Source organism: Lynx canadensis, chromosome C1 (genome assembly GCF_007474595.2).
Source record: "Lynx canadensis isolate LIC74 chromosome C1, mLynCan4.pri.v2, whole genome shotgun sequence".
NCBI classification, from domain to species: domain Eukaryota; kingdom Metazoa; phylum Chordata; class Mammalia; order Carnivora; family Felidae; genus Lynx; species Lynx canadensis.
In genome coordinates, this window is record NC_044310.1 from 156783593 (window position 1) to 156804711 (window position 21119).

At 41.2% G+C, this 21119-nt stretch overlaps 1 protein-coding gene across 2 annotated transcripts in view; it reads right to left on the reverse strand.

Annotated features, from left to right (window-relative positions):
• STK39 (serine/threonine kinase 39) overlaps positions 1-21119 on the reverse strand; it is a 315140-nt gene that overhangs the window by 235265 nt on the left and 58756 nt on the right. For both annotated transcript variants that reach the window (XM_030323833.1, XM_030323834.1), the window contains exons 2-4: positions 20533-20645; positions 3797-3905; positions 227-368 (exon numbers count right to left, since the gene is read on the reverse strand). In XM_030323833.1, coding sequence (XP_030179693.1) covers positions 227-368; positions 3797-3905; positions 20533-20645 — 364 coding nt within the window. The remainder of the gene's footprint in view (positions 1-226; positions 369-3796; positions 3906-20532; positions 20646-21119) is intronic.

Consider the following 21119-nt stretch of genomic DNA (forward strand, 5'->3'; position numbering starts at 1 on the left):
TCTCTCTCTGCGCCTCCCCCACTCGTGCTCTGTCTCTCTCAAAAATAAACATTGAAAATAATTTTTTAATTTATTCTCGTTTCTTTAAGTACTTTTTTCACAACTATTTGGCCTAGCTCAGAAATAATGTTGATACCTACCGGCAATATGTTTTCCTTAACAGTCTTTACAAACCAGAGCTGAATATACAAATGGCTGAATTTAAACATCTCTGCAGAAGTCATACCTGTGAATCTGACCATTTCTGTGTAGATAGTCTAAGCCTTCCAAAACCTCTTTAAGAATTGTTGCTATTATTGCCTCTTCCAGAACTCCATTCTTGTGTTCCCCTCGGTTAACAATGTACTTTATGATATCCAACATGGAACCTAGGTGGAGAGACAGAAGAATCGAAACATCTGTGTAAGCACAAGCACCTTCATTACCTTTCTAGCTTGGGCTCCACTATTTAGAAAATTGAATGGAAATGTCAAAATACGTTTGTTTATTTGATGCAATTGCTCCCAAGGCACACAAACAATTGCATGGCAGCACGTGACCAGAAACACGAGATCCAAGTTTGCAAGAGCAATTTCAGCATAAGAATAATTCTGGGTCAGGATGCAAAAAACTGTTCACGGTCACTCCAGGGTTAGTCTTTTCTCCCACACATGCACAATTGGTTACAGACTCAAAAGGGGATTCAAGATGTCCGAACTGAAAAAAAAGAGGAGGCGGTGGCCAGGGGAACAGACCGCAATGAACTGAGAGCCAGAAGCACAGTCTCCCTGAACATCTAGGACACAGGTAGGAGGGGAGAAAAAAAAAAAGTATATTGCCTCCAGACCCCTGCTGATAACCAGAATATTCCTTTCTGTGACTCTGGGCAATCTTTATTTTTGTTTACTTGATCCATAATGTACTGACTTTTATAATGAAATAAATACACGGTACTTTGTTACCATGAACAGATTAGGATCCCTGGCATTCTGAGTTCATGTTTCAACACATACTAATTAATATTCCAAACCTCCCGGTCATTTTAAAAGCCCTAATTACCTGGGGGTTCAACATTTCTGAAGAGTTAACAAATGGCTTACCTCAGGACCTGAATCTGGCTCTAGGCGCTCTATGATTAACTGGGAGTACTGAGTTTCCACATCAGGTATTACCACACCAGACTAGCTGCCTGCCCCTCATTAAGAGATTTAATATGATAAAATATTATAAAAGAAAACAAATACATATTTCCCCCTCAGAGAAACAAAACATCTATTTATTCATTGAATCTTAAATTCTTTAGTTTTGAAAACAATACTTCCACAACCGCTTCATTTTCATATTATAAGTATATACCAGGTAAGGCACGTATGTATGCATTTCTGGCTTGCTAAAAGAAAAATGAGCAATAGTCCACATCGGCCCAGGTTTCTCTGACCTGTGGAAACCTGTTTAAAACTCGTTCTTCTTACCTAAAGCCCAGGCAGACTAAGTTGGATTCTTTTATTTTTTTTTATTTTTTATTTTTTATTTTTTTTTTAAGGAAGGAGCAATCTCCAACGTTTATTTATTTTTTTGGGACAGAGAGAGAGCATGAACGGGGGAGGGGCAGAGAGAGAGGGAGACACAGAATCGGAAACAGGCTCCAGGCTCTGAGCCATCAGCCCAGAGCCCGACGCGGGGCTCAAACTCACGGACCGCGAGATCGTGACCTGGCTGAAGTCGGACGCTTAACCGACTGCGCCACCCAGGCGCCCCTAAGTTGGATTCTTTTAAAAAGACAATGAAATTTTCTATCCAGTCTTCAGGCAACGGGATATGGGACATTGTTAAGCTAATCAAAGGTTAATTGGGATCAAAATAAAGGCAGGAAGTAAAATTCTCAGTTTGAGCAGTGTATCTGGAGCTGCCTAGGGTCCCAGGTCACCAGAACCTCGATCCCTGCAACAAGAGATTGGGTGAAGGGTCGTCTTACTGACAAAGCACCAGCCTCGGCAGAGACAAGGAGCAATGCCCACACTCAAACCCTGCAGTCTGGCTCCAGCAGGCTGCCTTTTTCTTTCTTCTTTCATTTCTTTCTTTTCATGTTTAATTAAAACCCGAAGTAGGCACTCAAGGAAACAATGACTAATAGGATTGACAAGACTGGGAACAGAACCTAACTCAGCTCTCCCAGGCTCCCCACTGAGACCCGCGCAAGTGGACCCAAAGCAATCACAGCATATTTGTCCTGTCAGCTCTGGGCCTCTGCTTGATCCAAGAGAGTTTCTTTACAACAACAACAAAAAAAAATGAAGATGCCTCCTCAATTCTGCCTTCACTGGAACCAGGTCTAGAGGTTAAAACGGGCTCTACAATATAAATTCAGCTATACTGGTTCTGGCTTCATCCAGGCAGTGCAAAATGTCTTCCTCTGCTCCTAAACGACACTTCATGTCTGGAAAAGATATATAGAGTGATAGATGTGGGAATGCTGGGTGTTACAAAGAAAATCACTGGGGCTTTCTAAGCTTAAATTTTCATGTCTGTAAAATGAAGGTGATAATTCCTGTGGTGCAGCACAGCTTTTAAGTCAACAGGTCCTACTGCCACAAATTCCGGTGCTCACAGCTACTGTGTATGTGACCTTGGGCAAGCTGCCCGACTCTCTTAAGCTTTGGGGAACTTTCTGAAGAGCAGGGACAGTGACACTTGCCATTCAAAGATGCTGTCCAGATTAAATGAAATAAGGTAAGTAAATTGCCTTGAGCAGAATCTAGCCACAGAGTAAGTGTTCAATAAAGTTAATGGCTACCATTATCATTCTCTATCAACTAGTGATGTTAAGAGATTAAAAGAAAAAATACGGCAATGTAAAAGTGCCTTATAAGTTAAATTGTCAATGACTTTCATAACTTCATTGACCTGAGGCCAGAGTGAAAGTTACTTTGCCTCTTCAAATGCAAACACAGGATGAAAATAGTGCCACTTCCGATCAACACTGCAAGCAAATAATTTAGCATGCACAGAGTTTCTCTCCATTTCAACTGAAACAATATTTACTGAGTACCCACTGGGTGCCAGGTTCAATAAGGGAGAAGTCCATTAGACCATGCTCTCCTCAACAAGTCCACAATCTAATCTAAATCTGTACTGTCCAATATCGTAGCCACTAGCCATCTGTGGTTATTTAAATATAAGCTAGTTAAAAATGAATAGAAATCCAGTTCCTCCAGAAATTCAGTAACACCAGCCACATGTCAAGTATTTAAGAGCCACATGTACCTAGTAGAAACTGGAGAGCACAGTTATAGAACATTTCCATCATCACAGAACTTTTAATGAACGGCACTGAGGTAATTCACTATATTACAATGTGTTAAGGACTTGAATAATATTAAAAACAGAGTTTGAACAGGAAGGACTGGTTAACTTTTGTGTTGCAGAGAGGACGTGACCTCTTAGGACTTTGGCATGTGGAGAAGGAAGGACAGACATCTAGGGCTGAGGAGCAGCACAGGGGAGATGTGGAGACATCGGGGTGCAGAGGTATTTAGAGAGCCTCACCTACACCAAGAAGGCTGGGCAGAAGAGGACACGGGTATTCTAGGAAGTTTAGCCATATTATGAAAGCTTTTCAATATCAACGTGAAGAAATCTGGGCTTTATTCTCTAAGTAAATAATAAACCAAGCAAAACTTTAAATACAAGAGTAAGGGGACCAAATGTAAAGTTGTATGCAATATTACGGCTTGCACAAAAGACAAAAGAACACACACACACACACATACACACACACACACACACACACAAGCAAATAATAACAAAACCCACTTACCTCCACTTAGTAATTTCATGACCAGCCAAAGTTCATCTTTTACCACAAAAGAGGTGTAATAGGTCACTACGTTGGGATGGCTGCACTGACTCATGGCCTGAATTTCTTTCTATAAAAAGAACAAAACGTGACATAGTCTCATGGTGTAAAAATCGGGAAGCAAAACACACTGAGCACACCTAGGCACTTTTCCTACTTAAAAACATACGTGGGGGGCTGCTTAAACCATTAGTTCAAAGAAGCTGCATGAGAACTAAGTCATTCATCCAATTATCAACTTGCTGGAATTCAGAAAGGCCTCTTTAGGAGACCACAGGGCCCTGTGGACCGGTCAGAGGACACAGAAACCTCAGGGAGCATATCACCCAGATCACTCCCTACTCAGTAGCAGAGAGCCCCATCACACATGACTGAGTGCCTCCTGCCTGCAAGGAAGGCTGCGATAGAGAAAGAAAAGGCTGAGTGAGTCATTAGGGGACCTGGGTCCTACTGCCAAGCCTCAACTCTGGCGGGTCTTAGATCCTCCCTCATCCAAAACTGTTTCTGCTTCTCAGGACTGCTGTGATGTAAATGAGCAAATACCCATTAAGATGCTAGAACGTAATTTCCCAAACTCTATTTCATGGTGGATAGTTTATCAAGAAAAAAAGGGGGGGGGCAGGCTAGTGGAATAAGCTCAGGAAACATCAGATCCTACATCTCACTCTAAAAGGGTTATAGGGAACATTATTACTGTCAAAGACTCTGAGAATTCCTGCAGTAGATAAGCTGTTCTAGTTGAATCCACATGAACAATGCAGTTAAATAATGCTTTGTGGGTCACAATTTAGGAAACACTACTACTATAGAGGAAAATAAGTTTCATATAGAGACACAAAACAATAAAGTTTTGAAATCAAATAGGCAACTTCAATAAACCACATTTTCCTGCAATACTTAAGTTCCCATTGGTTTTGGTGTATTGTCTTAAGTTATTGCCAGATAACTCCTATAAAGCTTCAGTCTCCAAAGGCAAGGGAAATAAAATAAAAAATGAACTACTGGGACCTCATCAAGATAAAAAGCTTCTGTACTGCAAAAGAAACAATCAACAAAACTAAAAGGCAACCAACAGAATGGGAAAAGATATTTGCAAATGACATATCAGATAAAGGGTTAGTATCCAAAATCTATAAAGAACTTACCTAACTCAACTCCCAAAAAACAAATAATCCAGTGAAGAAATGGAGAGAAGACATGAATAGACACTTTTCCCAAGAAGACACCCAGATGGCTAACCAACACATGAAAAGATGCTCAACATCACTCATCACGAGAGAAATACAAATCAAAACCACACTGAGATACCACCTCGCACCAGTCAGAGTGGCTAAAATTAACAACTCAGGAAACAACAGATGCTGGCAAGGATGTGGAGAAACAGGAACCCTCTTGCACTGTTGGTGGGAATGCAAACTGGTGCAGCCGCTCTGGAAAACAGCATGGAGGTTCCTCAAAAAATTAAAAATAGAAGTACTCTACAACCCAGCAATAGCATTACTAAGAATTTACCCAAAGGATACAGGAGTGCTGATTCATAGGGGTACCTGTACCCCAATGTTTATAGCAGTGCTTTCAATAATAACCAAATTAAGGAAAGAGCCTAAATGTCCATCAACTGATCAATGAATAAAGATGTGGTTTATATATACAATGGAATACTACTTGGCAATGAGAAAGAATGAAATCCTGCCACTTGCAGCAATGTGGATGGAACTGGAGGGTATTATGCTGAGTGATATAAGTCAGTCGGGGAAAGACAGATATCATATGTTTTCACTCATATGTGGAACTTGAGAAACTTAACAGAAGACAAAGGGGGAAGAGAAGGGGAAAAAATAGTTACAGAGAGGCAAATCATAGAAGACTCTTAAATACAGAGAATAAACAGAGGGTTGATGGTGGGGCGGGGTGGGAGAGGGGAAAATGGGTGATGGGCATTGAGAAGGGCACTTGTTGGGAGGAGCACTGGGTGTTGTATGTAAGCGATGAATCATGGGAATCTACCCCCAAAACCAAGAGCACACTTTACACACTGTGCGTTAGACAACTTGACAATAAATTACATTAAAATGAAAAAAGAAGAAAGAAAAAAAAACACTAGAAAAAAAATAAAATAAAATAAAACTTCAGTTAACCCTCAATCAAGGGTATCAGACTAGTGTAACTCCCTCTCAAGGTGCCGTCCAAAAGCCACAAAAAATAACGTAAGTCATCAAAGAAACCTTATACATGCTATTATGTATTTATGATGAAAGAAAAGTGCATTTATGCATCGTATAAATATTTTCAATAATAATGAGCATCTAGTTAACTCTGAATTAATTTTAAATCACCCAGCTGAAAGATTCCAAATGGGGATGCAATCCTTGCACATCCAGTACTACTTAATCCTCAAACTGCCAAGACCCTGTTTCTCGGAATACTGGACCAAAACACTATGACATGTAACACACACATATACCTTAGTTTATATGTTTATATAAGTGCTTTTTACCAAGGATAAACATAGAAAAAAATCACTAATTTTTCCATTTTCATTATATAACAACACTTTCCATTCCTCATTTCCTTCATCCATTTAACTAATTACAGGTTTTCTAAATCTGACACTTTTCAATTCAGCTACTCCTGTCCTTTGAACAAGATCTGAAACCTGAGGTCCAGTTTCCATCTGTTTCTGGTGTTAGGTTTTGATATCACGAGATGCTGCTGAAGGAGAAATGCAACACTGCACAGGCCATTCCTACCTTAAGTCACTAGCACCTGTTCACTGTGGGGACGGACGGCTCACTTGGAAGGCGTGCAGCATCAGGTAGGGTCCGGTATACACACAGATGCCCCCCGCTGCTCACAGAAAGGAGAATGATGTTTCTTGAAAGTGTGGGTGCTCCACATTCTCATCATTTCACATTTAATGCAAATGAATGCTTATCTAGCTTTCTAACTCCAAACTTTTAAATCATTAATCTAAATGAACAATAAACAACCGATGCCCATATGAAAGGAAATTCTTCTGCACTGAAGCAATACTGGGCCAAACTCTGGAAAAACCCGTTTTCTTGCACTTTCCATTTAGATGGGCAGTATCACTTCCTACCCAGAGTATCAGGTTCTCCAACACTGCAGTGAGCAAACTATTTGTGTTGGGGGTGGGGGCATGCATACATGCGTGGGTATGTGCATGTGCGTGCGTGCGTGCGTGCGTGTGTGTGTGTGTGTGTGTGTGTGAAAGAGAAAGGGAGGGAGGCAGGGAGGGAGAGAAAGTAGGGGGGAGAGGGAGAAAAGGGAACAGGGGGAGATGTACAGAGGGAGGGAGAGAGAGAAAAACTCTTTAACCTGTGGATATAACTTACCAAGTTCTAGTCCTTCAAAATTTTGGGTCTTAGAGGTACCAGATGGACATTTAAAGGTCCTGAAGATTTGGGGGCACCTGGGTGGTTCAGTCGGTTCAGCATGTGACTCTGCTTTTCAGCTCAGGTCATAATGCCAGGGTCATAGGATCAAGTCCTGAGTCAGGCTCCGCAATGAGCATGGAACCTGTTTGGGATTCTCTCTCTCTCTGCCTCTGTCCCTCTCCTGCTCTCTCTTTCTCTCTCTCTAAAATAAAAAAAAATAATAATAAAATATAAAGGTCCTGAGGATTTAAAAGAAAGAGGCAGGGAGAGGGACATAGATACTGCCCCTACTAATACACCCCTGGACCAACACGAGGGCAGATGGAGGAAAAGACAGAAAACTTCAGAGCAGACTTACCATCAGTCTGACCACTCATAACCTCACATCCTTCCTTGCAGCCTCACAGTTCCTCTTCACTGCTTCGCTAGGGTTCCATACCCCCACTCCTACATCATGCAATTTCCTACACAAGCCAGTCCATGTAGCAGAGCCTCTAATACTTAAAGACATGGTAAAACCTGCCTTAGGGAGAAACAACAGTCACTTATCCTCAGCGTATGACCTGTGCTATCACTGAGCCTCCATGATAAGTATTTCCACAAGCAGTGCAGAAATACACTCACAGAAGAACAAATGAGGTGTTCTACCTGCCTATCCAACCTTATTTCAGTTTATACGTAAGCCTTGTGTTTAGTTGCCTTCTAGAGAGATGCAAAATTTTATATTTATATATTTGTATTTTTGCTATGGTCTGAATGTTTGTGCCCACCCCCTGAATTCATAAGCTGATGGCCTCAGGAAAGGGGGCCTTTGAGAGGTGACCGGGTCTTGCGGATGGAATCCTCATGAATGAGATTTGTGCCAGTATAAGAGACCCCAAAGAGGTAGCCTGCCCCTTCTGCCACAGGAAGCAGTGAGAAGTCTGTGACCTGGAAGAAGGCTCCCACTCGACCATGCCAGCACCTTGACCTTGGACCTCCAGACTCCAGAACTGTGAGAAGTAAATTACTGTTGTTTATAAGCCACCAAATCTGTGGGATTTTTCTTACAGCAGCCTGAATCAATTAAGACAACTGTACATACTTTTTATATTTTATATGTTGAAAATATAAATATTTCCTGAATCAAATGTTCTTTCCATAGAACTACTCTCTCCATTTCTTTTCAGAACAGTGATGGCAGCTGCTCTTTGAATCCTTCCCTGGGAACAGTCTACCAGATAAATTATCCAAGCTTTTCCCATTGTCCTAACTTCACTCACAGGATAGGCAAAGCCCTTTATTCCCAAACATATTCATTTCTATTTCTAAAAGTGACAAAAGTATTGCCCAAAGATGATTAAGTGGGTATGATTTAAAAAAAAAAAAAGTTTTTAGGGCACCTGGGTGGCTCAGTCAGTTGACCTCCAACTCTTGATTTCAGTTCAGGTCATGATCCCAGGGTCTTGGGATCAGGCCCTGCATCCGGCTCTGTACTGAGAATGCAGCCTGCTTAAGATTCTCTCTCTCTCCCCCTCTGCCTACCTCCCCGTTGCCCCCCAGGCCCACTCATGCTCACTCTCTAAGTAATAAAATAAAAAAGGTTTATCCAATTCTCCCTACAAAATGAGCGGGTTCTAAAACTCTATTCCCTTAACTAGGATACAATCCATAGATGCATGATTTGGAACAATGCTTCTCAAACTTGAAAGTGTACACAGATCACCTGGGGACCAAGTGAAAATGCAGATTCTGATTCAGTTGGTCTGGGGTGGGGCCTGAAATTCTGCATTTCTATCAGGCTTCCAAGTAAACTGGTTAGGTCCAGAAACCAGACTCTGAGTGACTAAGTGGTGGAAAGCAAACAGAGGCACTTGGGTATGGGGACAGGTGAAAGGAAGGAGCACCAAGGGCCGCAGTGAAGGTGATGGGGTTAGAGCCTGAGGAAGGGAGCAAGCCCAGAGGCACCGCCTAGCTGAGTCTGACCTGAAGAAAGGGGTAGGAAACAAAGCTAGAAATAGGGGAGACTAGTAAACAATTCACAGGGAGAGAAAAACACGAGGTCAAGATTTGAAAAACTTACACAACTCTGAAATCCGGACAACACATGTGCCAAAACTGCAGTCAAGGACTGTAACACAGTGACTCCCTTGGAAGAGTCTAGTGAAATAAGACAGACATGCCATCAGGTGCCAAAGCAAGCCACAGCCTGGTATTTAATCTGCCCTGTGGACCAAAGAGCTGCTCATGCAGCTTCATCTGAAACACACCACAAACGAAATTTCACAAGAGTGGGAAAACAGGCCTAAAATGGGATAGCAAGAAAAAGGCCTCCCCATCTGCCAGCACTGAAGCGGCAGCCACAGCAGCAGCCCTCTGCTGGGAGCCGGGTGGGCGGACGACAGACCTATGAGGGACACGCACGCGCGGCTGCAGGGCCAGCCTGGCCACATTTGCCCAACCGGGGCACGATATAGGCCTCTCACGTGGGATGGTCCAGGTTTGGTGGGGGACACAAAACACACAGAATATCCTACCATAGAATATCCCGGAAATAGGATTGCTTGGGAGGAAAAAAAAAGAAAAAACTACCAAAAAACCAAAAACTGAAAAAAATGGAAAGAAAGTATATATAAGTGTTTACGAGGGCTTTTGTAATAGTGCTCTATGGCCTTTGTTCCTCCTACCACCACCATCACGAAAGAAAGAAAGAAAAGAAAGAAAAGAAAAGAAAAGAAAAGAAAAGAAAAGAAAAGAAAAGAAAAGAAAAGAAAGAAAAGAAAAGAAGAAAGAAAGAAAGAAAGGAAGGAAGGAAGGAAGGAAGGAGGAAGGGAGGAAGGAAGGGAAGGAGGGAGGGAAGGAAGGAAGGGAGGAAGGAGGGGAGGGAGGAAGGAGGGGAGGGAGGAAGGAGGGGAGGGAGGAAGGAGGGAAGGGAGGAAGAAAAAAATCATACTGAGGACAAGCAAGAACTGTGGTTCACAGGGGTGGGAGCCACTGAGGAAGAGCTAAAGTCCTAAGACAGGGCTGGCTTGGAAGCTTGGCTAAGCCACTGAGCAGCCCGATTACCCCAGCAGGTTACCCCATGTCCTTGAACCTCAGTGTCTTGTCATAAAAGGAGATTATTAATGCCGTCTACATAGGATTTTTGTGAAATAAGTGAAACGAGACCTACACCACTCCTCGCAGGATGCCTAGCACATAACACAAGCGTTAAAAGACAGCCTCTCAATGTCTCGGTTCCTTCTCTGCAGATGAGCAACCCCATACTGATCACTTACCTCAAGTGTCCCAAATTCCTGACTCAACCTCAAAGGCACGGAGACAGACGCTGGCAGCAGCGCCTACCCTGCCCTACAGAAACATCAATCACAGAACGCGCTCCGTGTGTCCTGCCAGCTCTAAGAGTCTGTAATGTGTGTATAGGTCACTGGGCCACGAGTCTGTAGCTTTATTCCTGACTCTATGTTGTCTCCCACAGGAGTTTTCCTAAGTACTTCACCCTGTGTTTAATTCATACCACCCTGTCATACTTCATGCATCCTGGTACACCGCCTCAAGCCCTTTTGTGATAAGGAGCCTAACATATACTTATGCAAAGGGTTCAAAACACCTAGCATAGGGGCACCCGCCTGGCTCTGTGGGCAGAGTGTGTTACTCCTGATCTCAGGGTTGTAAGTTCAAGCCCCACGTTGAGTGCAGAGGTTACTTAAAAAATAAAATCTTTTAAAAACAAAAATAAAAAAACACAGAGCACAGAAAAAAGTTTGAAGATATAATAATTAGGAAAAGTTAAAGCCTAGTGTCTTTTGTTCCTAAAACCAGGAGATTCACGAAGTACTGAAAGAAATTTCATTACAGAAAAGAAACAGTTTAAATGGATTCTGAATTCAAAATAATAAAGTACACTTAACCAAATTAGCATATTTTCACAGCTTATGTAAATCCTAAATAAATTCTTCTTCATCTGATATTGGTGGCAAAATATCCCACTCAGCCTTAGTTAGGAATCAAATTTCTCAGCCTCCAAAATCATGTGCAGTTAAATCTGAGAAGATGTTATTTCTAACTTTATTCTAGAGCAGTGGTTTTCAACATTGGTTGCACACTGAAATCACCTGGGGAGCTTTAAAAAATACTAGGGCCTGGAGCCTAGCCCCAGAGATGCTGATGCAAATTGGTTTAGGATAAGAGGCTGGGAATGAAAATTTTCAAAAGCTCCTAGGTGATTCTAATGTTCGGCCAAGGTTGAGAACTACTGTTTTCAAGCTAGGCACTAAGATGCATCATTCCTTCAATGAAATACTGAGAGAAACACCTATCTCTCAGGCACACTTCCACACTGCAACTTTTAATCCTTTAAAAAGGGGAAAATATGTATGATTTACAAATACTATCAAATGAAACCTATATTTCCAAATGCAAGAGATAACCAGATACATCTTTTAAAATGTATGAAACATTCTGCAGGCATTTTAAGAACTCTTTAAATGGTGAGGGTAACCACATTAAGTAACACTTTTCAGAAAGTCATTCTCCAGCTTGCAATTCCATAACAATTCCATAACAGCACCATCATGAAGGGTAACCTAATATTCATAAATAGCCTGATACTGTAAGTGGCAGAATTAAAACAAAGACAAAAACAAAACCCATAAATTTCTATGATCTCAAATGTCAGCCAAGAAATGGAAGAAAAAGATTGACAAAGTTGTTACAAGAGCAATGTATGTTTTTTTTGGACTGTCATTTTCAATCAGGAAAATGTCAGTATCAGGTCTTTCAATGTAAAAAACTATGTATCACATGTGCAGCAAACTCTTACCTCTTTTCAAAGAAGAGTATCAAAAGGGAAAAACCTACTTTAAAAAACGTTAAGTGAAATATTTCGACTTGTACCCAAATGTATCAACCATTGTTCCTTGCCATTTAGTTTTGTAGTTATTTTTATAGGACTTGGTATCTGTGTTTATCCAAGTGAAGTCCATTGAAGACAGGATTAGAAATGGGAAAAGTCTAGATAAGACAGGGAAATATTTTTTAAGAAATTAGGAGAAGGAGGGGCCAGGGTGGCTCAAGTCACTTGAGCATCCCACTCTTGGTTTCGACTCAGGTCATGGTCTTGCAGTTTTGTGGGTTCAAGCCCCGCGTCAGGCTCTGTGCTGGCAATGCAGAGCCTGTTTGGGATTCTCTCTCTCTCTCTCCCTCTCTCTGCCCCTCCCCTACCCATGCTGTCTCTGTTTCTCTCAAAATAAATAAATAAGCTTAAAAAAAGAAATTAGGAAAAGGGGAGCAGAAATTCCCTCACGGCCTTACTCAGTGTTGGCAGAGAAGTATTTAAAACAAAAGGTAGAGTGTCATGGGAGTTGGAGAGTGGGTAAATCCCTCGAAATCAGCAGGGGAATCACAAAGGGTAAACATCTACTTGCTGGCAGAAGAGAATGCACATCCCAGAGCCTCCCAGCTTGGTGATGATGTCACAAAGTTGGGCACCCTGCAAAAACTGTCCAAACAAAACAGAAGAATTTTACTTGGAAATGTAAGAAACCATTGGTATAGTTGTTTTCTTCAAAAGAAACAAGGAGAGGGAAAGGAAGGGAAGAATCAAAGTGTGATGTTGAAATACTGTAGGAAAACCCAATGGGGAGGAACCCAATTTCTCCCACTGTTGGCTAAGAGGTTCTTCAGCAAACAGTAAGACGGATGCCCTATGAGTTCTGGAAGCTCTTAAAAGTTGGCCCTCATGGAATCTGAATCAGATTCAGCTATCAATAACAGCTGTTTGATCACTTAATTGACTATGATTGGGAGTCTTGGAAAAAGTCAAGTCAAAGACTTCATTAAAAACAGAAACAGGAAGAATTTTTCTTGTCCGCCAATTTATGTTGCTGGAAACCTCCAGGCCAACTTTTAGCACAGCTGCTCTATTTGGCTTCATCACCAAACAATGAGAATGTGAGGTCAAGTGTGTCTTTTTCTTTTTTTGTGGTGCCCCCCCGTCCCACGCTGGGGGCCAGTGTGCAGCCTGGGGTCTGCCAGGGAACAGCCCTCCTGCAGAAGCAGCCAGAGCCCTGCCCAACACGCTCAGACCTTCTCTCTGACTGTTCTACAGTCCTTCTGTTTCCACAGCAGCTAATTAATTGTGGAAATAACCAAACCAAAATAAAGAAGATAACAGAGGAAAGAACAAAATCCTTGGTCTCAACCCAAGCCAATAACATTTTCCAGAAGGATGGTAAAAGGGAGGTATAAAAAATAAACAAGATGTAACTAAAGTTGTATTCAATCTAAGCGTGTTTTCCCCATTTTCTCCTACTCTGAAAATGAGTATGTACTGGGTCTCTCTGTTACTAAGCACATGTAAGTTCAGAAACATGTGTCCTTACAATATTCAATATTCATTTCTGTTTACTCTTTGGGGAAAAAATGAGATGTTAAACATTTTAGCAAGCCATTTCTTTTTTTTTAATTTTTTTCAATGTTTATTCATTTTTGGAGAGAGAGACAGAGCATTAAAAGGGGAGGGGCAGAGAGAGAGGGAGACACAGAATTTGAAGCAGGCTCCAGGCTCTGAGCTCTCAGCACAGAGCCCCATGCAGGGCTAGAACCCACGAACCGTGAGATTATGACCTGAGCCAAAGTCGGACACTCAACCGATGGAGCCACGCAGGCACCCGCCCCAGCAAGCCATTTCTAACACATGTATAAAAATTGACCTAAAAGTAAATTCAACTAGTATGTTTATTATCTGAATCAACTATAACATTTAAATTTCACGTTCCAAATTCTACGAATTTGGTTCTACGAATCACACGCCAGCTAATGTAACTTTAGAGCTGTAAAAATAAATTAGTTTTGCATATGTAATATTCTCTAATTTCTTAAAAATGTATGTCCTCAAAATATCCAAAAATCTCCCATTCCTAATCCTGCCCTCAGCTGGATTATACTTTGGTAAAAACAAACACCAAAGTGTATGAAAATAATTACAAAACTAAGTACAAACTTTAATATTTGAGACCTGAAATGCTCAAAATAGTACATTCAGTAAAATACACTTGTATTTTAATGCTATACCCTTGGTATAAAAGATTCTACAAGAAACAGCCAAATGCAATTCATTACCACATATGGTGAAGCACTAATGAGCTGGGATATGAATAATTAATCTACTAATTAAAAAATTCTTTTGTTCAAAAAGCATGGAAAAATACTTTCCTTTATATAATAAGGAAAACACACATTATAGTTTCCAGCTTTTTAGGCTGACATCCTCAAACCAGTATAATTTTTTTCTACAATAAGCAAGGCTTACAAAAGTATGAACACAATTACAGACATTAGGCAAAAATGCAGGAAAAAAAAATTTTTTTAATTTTTTAAACCTCGGGAAGCCTGGGTGGCTCAGTCGGTTATGCTTCCGACTTTGGCTCAGGTCATGATCTTGCAGCTCATGAGTTCGAGCCCTGTGTCGGGCTCTGTGCTGACAGCTCAAAGCCTGGAGTCTGCTTCAGATTCTGTGTCTCCCTCTCTCTCTACCTCTCCCTCCCTTTCTATGTCTCTTTCAAAAATAAATAAACATAAAAAAATTTTAATTTTCTAAATCTCAATTAAAAGGGGGAAAACCCCTTCTAGCTAGAAGAACTGCTCAAAGGTCCCAAATATTGTAATTTAATTTTAAATAAGTATGAGAGAAGCCTATGTCAGATAAATAAACTATTAGGGGATAATTAAACTATTCTCTCAAATGACCATTAGGCAAAATAAACATCTAAAGCTTTATTCTCCAAAATAACCTACAAATCATAGCTGATTTATTCCTCTAAAGACAAGTAAAGAGAGTAGAGAGAAAGGGAAAGATGAATAGAAAGAAAAGAGCAGATCAAAAGAAATAAGAAATAAGAAATAACATTATGGCAGAAAAGCAAAACGAGGGCAGGGGCTTTGTTCTGAGGAAAGTAAGCTCTCGATTTATCTATGAATTGTATCCATGAAATACAGCAAAATATCCTTACAGAAATGATATAGGAAGAGAAGGGCAAATGCCAGATTCTTTCCGGTTGGAGGCTGGGAGGCTCTTTCGTTATGTACACAGGAGACACAGATGGCACCCTATGTACCCCAATCGATGCACTTATAGTGGAATGTTACTGTTACCCTGTAACACTGGAGTGACTTGACTCTATCCTGAATTATAAGCATAATTTGCTAGTAATCAGTGTTTTTCTGCAAGTGACTTTTAAAAGTAACTTCATTAAAAGAATTGATTTTTAAATACACAGAACCATAGACTTTGGTGATAAAAATAAGTTTTGCCATCAAGTAGAATTCCTCACTGAACAAATGAGAAGACTGAGGTATAAATGATTCATCTCAAGTCCACGATCCAAGTGAAGACCCGGGCCCTCTGACCCAGGAAGCAATTCTCCCTCCATCACAAGTTTCAGCAATCATGGGTAGCCGTTGTTTTTTGAAACAATTTTGCTCACATTTGTCACCCATCATATACTACAATATTTTAATGATCACTACATATTATTTCATAATAGAATCACATAATGGACCTTTTTTTTTTTCTTTGAAGAAACAAGCACTTTGCCTGGCCCCAGGGCCAGGGTTTCTCTTACACACATAGCATTCCTGTCCCTAAGAATTAAACTGTATGTTTTGATAGCATTGATGTATATGAAGGAATGAGAAAATGCTACTGAGTTTTCTGTGACTAGGTACCAAAGACAAGACTAAAAATATGAGAGCTCTAGTCCAGAGAAAAAACATTGAGGATATGGCTAAAGTCTAAAAATCATGAAGTCAAGAAAAGTGATGAATCAAAATGTTCATCAATCCCTGGGTAAAAATAATGAAGAGTTCCCTGAAGGTTGGAAAAAGTGGGTTTAAGATGAATAAAAGGAAGGACGACTATGTCACATTTTATGGAACTGTCACCTGGTGACAGAGACCAAAAGATGAGTTCAGAAAGAACAGGTTAATTCTTCACTCATGAAATAGATTTTAAGGGAAGTAAGTGGGCCCTCGAGCAGCATCCCTAACCTCTGAGGCTGACCACAAACGAGAGAACTAAGCTCTTTCAAGAAACCTCAAGGCCACCTTCACATAGAATATACTAGTTGGCATGACAGTGGATCAGACCCATTTAGGAAGCCTTAAATTCCTACTGAAAAGCAAGGAATGCACACTAGAGAATCTGTCTATATTCTGTTAAACCATGTCTAGATGGAAAAAGTGTAGAAAGCTATCCTTAGCTCAAAAAGCTCACCAACCCAAAATAAAAATGAAGAAACTCATTTACCAGTCCCCAGGCTCCCCAAAAAACAGAAATCATCTTTGTTTTCCCATCGCCTGGCTCAGTGTCTAGCACCTAGTAGGGTTTAATAATCACACGGTCCACAAGTTCTGCTCTAAAACTATAAATACCTCCCAGAGAGTGTTAGCCTATTATAGTCATTTACACCACTGCGGGATTAAAAAAAAAAAAAAATGCGGGATTAGCAAATCTCGGAAATTACCAAAGCCTCTAGGTTGGAGTGGTCAGAAATACAGAACATACCAGTAACATCCCCTGCCTCCTGGAAAATTAACCAACAAATCATCATACCTAAAGAGATTAGGATATAGTTACAGGCCAAACTCTACAACATACATGAAAACTTAAAAGAATGCATAGAACAAGAATTAGATTAACTAAATGCTATTCATGTGATGCCAAGAAAAACATTTGTTCTAGGGTTTTCTAACCTAATTGCCATGAAGATGAGCATATGCCTTTGTTGTCCTATATACACACCCAAAACTCATCCTTCTAATGGGCCTAAGCACAATGTAGAAACTCATTAAATATTTACCAAATAAATTACTAAATGTATAGACATGAGATCTGGAACCAAATTATCATTGAGGAATATTACAGTACTCATTTCAACAATATAAATTTTATTTAAATTACCAATTTAAATTTAGCACCAATGATTTCATCTAATACTTCTTCCCTTCATTCTCAGAGACGATAGCTTCAGAAATCACGACCACCTGGGACATCTGGGTGGCTCGGGCAGCTAAGTGTCCAACTCTTGATTTCTGCTCAAGTCATGATCTCACGGTTTGTGAGTTTGGGCACCACATCGGGCTCTGTGCTGACAGCACGGAGCCTGCTTGGGATTCTCTCTCTCTCCCTCCCTCTCTGCCCCCTTGTGCAAGTGCACGTGCATACATGCGCTCTCTCTCCCTCTCTCAAAATAAATAAACTTAAAAAAAAATGCTAAAAAAAGAAAAAAGAAAAAAGAAAAGAAAAATCATGACCATTTGAACCCTTCATCAGCCAAACCTGAAATAAACTCCACATGACCACAGAATCTGACAGCTTGTCCATCTGCCCTGTGAGTGTAAACCCCACTTTCCTATGGGAGTTGGGACAAGGGGGCAGGGACAGGACAGAGGGTAGGAAGTGGGAGGCGATACAGTTTCAGTAGGGGAGGCAGATGTTCTAACTGCCAGCAAACAGTTGATAACTGTGACTTCTATGACATAACACTCACAAGATAAGGATTCCAGTGGCCATTGTTTCTTACAAGAACAATGGCTTCCAGTTAGCACATGGCACAGTTTGTGAAATGATGCAGAGCACTGACCTATACATAATGTGCACACACACACATACACACACAGGGAATTAAAGGATTATTAGGATGCCGGATGTCCAAACACTGCCAAAATGTGAACCTGCAGAGATAATAAAAGTACGAGCAACAGCAGTATTAGAAATCAAAAGGATTACACCAACTTCGCTCCACACAATCTCGTGTGCCAACTGCTGGGCCACAAAGCCTGGCAACATTAGGCAGTCCATACTGTAAGTTCCATTTCTTTTTGTTTGCAAAGGACAAACATCCTAAAGAACCATAGCCATTCCCCGCCCCCCATCTCTAGAAATATCAAGACATCAAAAGGTCAAAGGTTCCAGGTTAAGGAAAGATCGACACAAGAAATCAATACACCTTTCAAATGAAAAGTGGATAATTATACACATATATACTATGCTTTCTTAACACAACATGGGAACTAAGAGGGGAAAAAGAATGAGATAAACTAACTGCTAATAAGCAAACTCATAACTCCTAAAACCTCAGATTAACGGAGACAAGCACAAAGCCAGAAAAGCCCCAGTCCTTACATGTGCAGCTATGCCCAAATTACAAGCACTATCTCCAAATGCCACTGTTACTGGTCCTGCTCTCAGGGAAACAGGAAAGGGCGTAGACTGCCCACCCTCCCCTCCATTCTCCCCCACCCTGCTGCCTCCACTAGGACCCTCCTGTAACTTCCATTGCTGGCAGCGGACTGCTGACTAGAAGCCAACAGAGGGAGAACGTGGAGGCCTGGGGCGGTTTGGGGCTTGGTAGAGATCAGGAACCACTGCGTCTGCCCAGAAGGCTGGTTCTGGAATTGTCAGACACAAATGCGCACAGGCCTCATACAGACCGTGTGTAAATATTCTGCTGGTACCAACAGGATGGCCATGGGACCTCCAACAGAGCGCCACAATCAAATACAGTCATCACGAGCAAATGTGTGAGTGGTATTTCCAGACAGGGCATATGGAAATGTACTTTCCAATCTTTTTTTTTTTTTTTTTTTTAATTAGTGTGTACTCAGTATAGACTCAGAATCTGAGGACACCTATAAAGGGATCTTAGAGATTTTCCAACCCATCTCTCTTTCTAAATAGTGCAGTACAGTTAGATGACTTGACCAAAGGTAGAAAATAAGTTGGTGGCAGAAGCAGGACCCGACTCTCCCCACAGTTTGTTAAGTGCTTTTTCCACTTGGGAAAAGTGACCTTCAAAATTGGTCAGGTGACGAAGGCACAATTTTATTGGTCGCTGTGATCACAAGCAACAGAAGGATGCAGCAATTTCAGTAAGAGCAAAGCACAGCTGATATTTTGAAGAAGGTAAAAAGCCTTAAATACATGCAAATTCTGTGAATTTGGGGCATTTTCTTCCTTCCTCCCTTCCTCCTTCTCCCTCCCTGCCTCCATTTCTTTCTTTCTCTTTCTTTTCTTTCTTTCTTCTTTCCTTCCTTTCTTTCTTTCTTTCTTTCTGAAATTAACATTAAATCGTGGTAGCCCTTCCTTTAATCTGAGTTAGCTGGCAATCTGTCGCTTCAATCCCAGTGAAATCTATGCCTTGTGTAGCCTAATTTAAAATGTGAGGCCAAACAGATCTGGAAAAGTACAGCTTTATCCTTGTACTTAATTTATACTATAGTGTGCTGTAATTAAGCCTGAAATAAAAGCTATATTCTGAGTAAAGACAAAAAGCTCTTGTTAATGGCATTCCATTCCCAATGTAGAACACAACAAAAGGCTTCTTCATTTGGAGCCAAATGTCATTATACTTTGTAGCTTGTGTGGAGCTGTCGTACTAATATTTGTCCTGGGATTAGGGTTGGGATAACCAATCAGTTAACTCCTCCACCGCAGTTTCCTATTATCCTCAAATAAATGGCCAAAAGGAAAAAAAGAAAAGAAAAAGAAAATTGGCAGGCAGAAGGACAACTATATTTATGAGATTAAACTCTCAAACCCTTCACAGTTTGCCGGGCAACTAATAACCATTTGCCAAGCTGTTCATTTAATAATGAGTCAGTTAAGCCAAGAGCAAATGTTCCTGCAACCAACCAGTGCTACTATAGTCATACCCACACTGAAAAGCTCCAATCATTTACGTAACGTACGTACTTCATTTAGAGTAAGAGGTACACGGTGCCACGTACGAGAAACAGACTGCTCTTGTTAGCCAAACCCAAGCCACCCTGCAGTATTCTGAATAACTGACATGTGTAGGTCATTTTGTAATTTCTGAAAGGCACAATGGCCGACAAACTGTTTGGAGAGTAATTCCTGTTTGTGTCATGATTCTAGACAGAGGACCAGAAGCTCTCCACCCGGCTCGGCACTTGCAGTATCACGTGGCCTTAGGTCAGCTAACTGCGTCTGCTCCCTGCTTTTCCAAAATAGAGTCGTCAGCACTGAGACCATCCCCACCCTGGAATTATGAGGACTGAACAAAATCCTGCTTGTCAAAGCAAAGTAAGTCATAAGCTATACAACACCATCATCAGGTACGATATAATTAAGCAGGGGAGGAAACGCGGTGTGGGCTGCTTTCCAAGAAACACGTGTGTCCAAATAGGAGCGAACACCAAGCTGCCTTTGCTCTCCTTTCTCCTGTTTCTCTGGCCCATCTCCACACACCCATAAGTGACGAGGAGCAACCAGCAGGGATCCTTCGCTTTTTTACTTACTAATAGCTCATCCATACTGGTCTGGCATTTTTCCAAGTTGATCCGCTTTATGGCTACACGTTCTTGCCTGGGCTTGCAAAGGGCAGCCTGGACCACAGCAGTAGCTCCACTGCCTGAAACGAAATAAAAACAGCATCAGCTATCAAGGGGCATGCTGTCTGGTTAATGTTCGTCACCCCCTTCATAAACAAAAACCTATTTTTTAAAAAGTCTTCTCCTCAAGGTATTCAGAACATTACCTTTTGACATCTTTATAAAGAGTTTCTAAATCTGAAAATAATCCTCTGTGGGAGAAAAGGGAAAATGGACTGTTCTACAGGCTACAAAAACAGTATCTGTACCCAGGAGGGCAACCCACATCGAAAAAGCCCACTTTCATATGGCAGGTGTATTGCCGCCCAGGACAAAGGCTGACCAAGTGACGGGTCTGAGGTCACAGGGACAAGAGACATGAGCGTCTGAGCAGAACACTGCATGGAGGCCATTACCATCCTTGGCTCCCAGTATTCTCTAACTTCAGTGCCCTTAAAATATCTCAAGCTCTTCTTCCACTTCAGCCCAAGCCAAACCACTACAGCTTGAGCTAC